At 33.5% G+C, this 1,975-nt stretch overlaps 1 protein-coding gene across 7 annotated transcripts in view; it reads left to right on the forward strand.

Annotated features, from left to right (window-relative positions):
• Positions 1 to 1,975, forward strand: part of LOC106473376 (26S proteasome regulatory subunit 6B-like) — a 14,883-nt gene that overhangs the window by 6,826 nt on the left and 6,082 nt on the right. For all 7 annotated transcript variants that reach the window (XR_002613675.1, XR_002613676.1, XR_002613677.1 and 4 more), the window contains exons 4-5: positions 553 to 699; positions 1,313 to 1,516. Coding sequence is in view for 2 of the 7 variants with exons in the window: in XM_022401822.1 (XP_022257530.1) it covers positions 553 to 699; positions 1,313 to 1,516 (351 nt within the window). In the remaining 5 variants the exon portion in view is untranslated. The remainder of the gene's footprint in view (positions 1 to 552; positions 700 to 1,312; positions 1,517 to 1,975) is intronic.

Here is a 1,975-nt window from a genome sequence, read left to right on the forward strand (position 1 = left end):
ACTGTTTCGTGTCTGTAAATATATAAACACCCATCCTGCAGTGAACAAGCTGTGTGGTTTGATATGGAACAGTTTGTACTGTTTCTTATTTGTAAATATATAAACACCCATGCTGCAGTGAACAAGCTGTGTGGTTTGATATGGAACAGTTTGTACTGTTTCTTATTTGTAAATATATAAACACCCATGCTGCAGTGAACAAGCTGTGTGGTTTTATATGGAACAGTTTGTACTGTTTCTTATCTATAAATATATAAACACCCATGCTGCAGTGAACAAGCTGTGTGGGTTTATATGGAACAGTTTGTACTGTTTCATGTCCGTAAATGTCGTTTCAAAGTGTGTGTTTTTTGTTTTGTTTTTTTGTTACAATATCAGCTTCTATATTTCTTGCTTTGTATGAAAAGTCTTGTATGTTTATACTGGAAATATTAAAAACTTTTGATAGCTGTGTAGTTAATGTTCACTGTTAATTAATTGTGTGAAAAATTATAACCTTGTTTTAGCTAGTGTTATTTTATCAGCTTTACACAACATCAATTTTGCTTACAGGATCCAACTACTACGTCCGAATTCTGTCCACAATTGACAGAGAACTTCTTAAGCCAAGTTCCAGTGTAGCTCTTCACAAACACAGCAATGCTTTGGTTGATGTGTTACCACCAGAAGCAGATAGCAGCATTGCCATGCTGCGTCCAGGTAACAAAAATATAGTTTTACAGGTTAGAATTTTAGTAAAACTTGTTTCTCTTCAAACTCTTCCTTCCTGAATGATGAATTTTGACATATAAAATAACTGAATATTTAAGGAAACAAAATGATATTGAGCAAGGTATTAACGAGCAACATTTTATCATGTTTAATATTTAAATGTTTTGTGTAGAATGTAGACAAAACATTTACAGTCTATACCAAAAAAAAACAACCTTGTACTAATTTTACTACACAACACACTACTTCCTCTTTAAGTTATGTGTGTATACAGCTTGGCTAAAGCTAAAATTTTAGCATTTAACTCTTCATTTAAATAAATAATTTTGTATTGAAGTTTACACTTTAAACTCAGTGTATTTAAAAAAATGTATTAGCATTGCAAGGCTGAACTTTGATTCTTATGAAATGAACTTTTGGTAATGTTTTCAAATGGATTCATTTTGCATCTAGTATTTATTGAAATTCGTACTTTTGACCTGTATGTTTCATTAAAATATTTATATGTATAATTTAATATAGAAAGTAACAATGTCTATTTAAATTGCTTTCAATTTAATTGGATAGCATTTTCACTATTTTCTTTGTGTTAATTTTACAGATGAGAAACCCGACGTGTGCTACTCAGATATCGGAGGTTTGGATATACAGAAACAAGAGATCAGAGAAGCTGTGGAGCTCCCTCTTACCCACTTTGAACTCTACAAACAAATTGGGATCGACCCTCCTCGTGGGGTTCTTATGTATGGTCCCCCTGGTTGTGGAAAGACCATGTTGGCAAAGGCTGTAGCACATCATACTACAGGTTAGTGAGCTGTTGTTTGATAATATAACCACAAATTCTGTTATTAATCAGATGAGCTACAGGCTAGTGAGCTGTAGTTTGATAATATAACCATAAGTTCTGTTATTAATCAGATAAGCTACAGGCTAGTGAGCTGTAGTTTGATAATATATCCACAAATTCTGTTATTAATCAGATGAGCTACAGGCTAGTGAGCTGTTGTTTGATAATATTACCACAAGTTCTGTTAGTGAGCTGTAGTTTGATAATATAACCAGAAGTTCTGTTATTAATCAGATGAGCTACAGGCTAGTGAGCTGTAGTTTGATAATATAACCACAAGTTCTGTTATTAATCAGATGAGTTTATGGTCATTAGTGCACATGCTCCCGGTTTTCTTTATCTGTGAAAAAATGGGCGAAGCATGGTCTAGTGTTAGTGTGCCATATTCTGGATTCCAGGGGTCTATGGTTGGGGTTC

This window comes from Limulus polyphemus, unplaced genomic scaffold (assembly GCF_000517525.1).
Source record: "Limulus polyphemus unplaced genomic scaffold, Limulus_polyphemus-2.1.2 Scaffold6119, whole genome shotgun sequence".
In the NCBI taxonomy this organism is placed as follows: domain Eukaryota; kingdom Metazoa; phylum Arthropoda; class Merostomata; order Xiphosura; family Limulidae; genus Limulus; species Limulus polyphemus.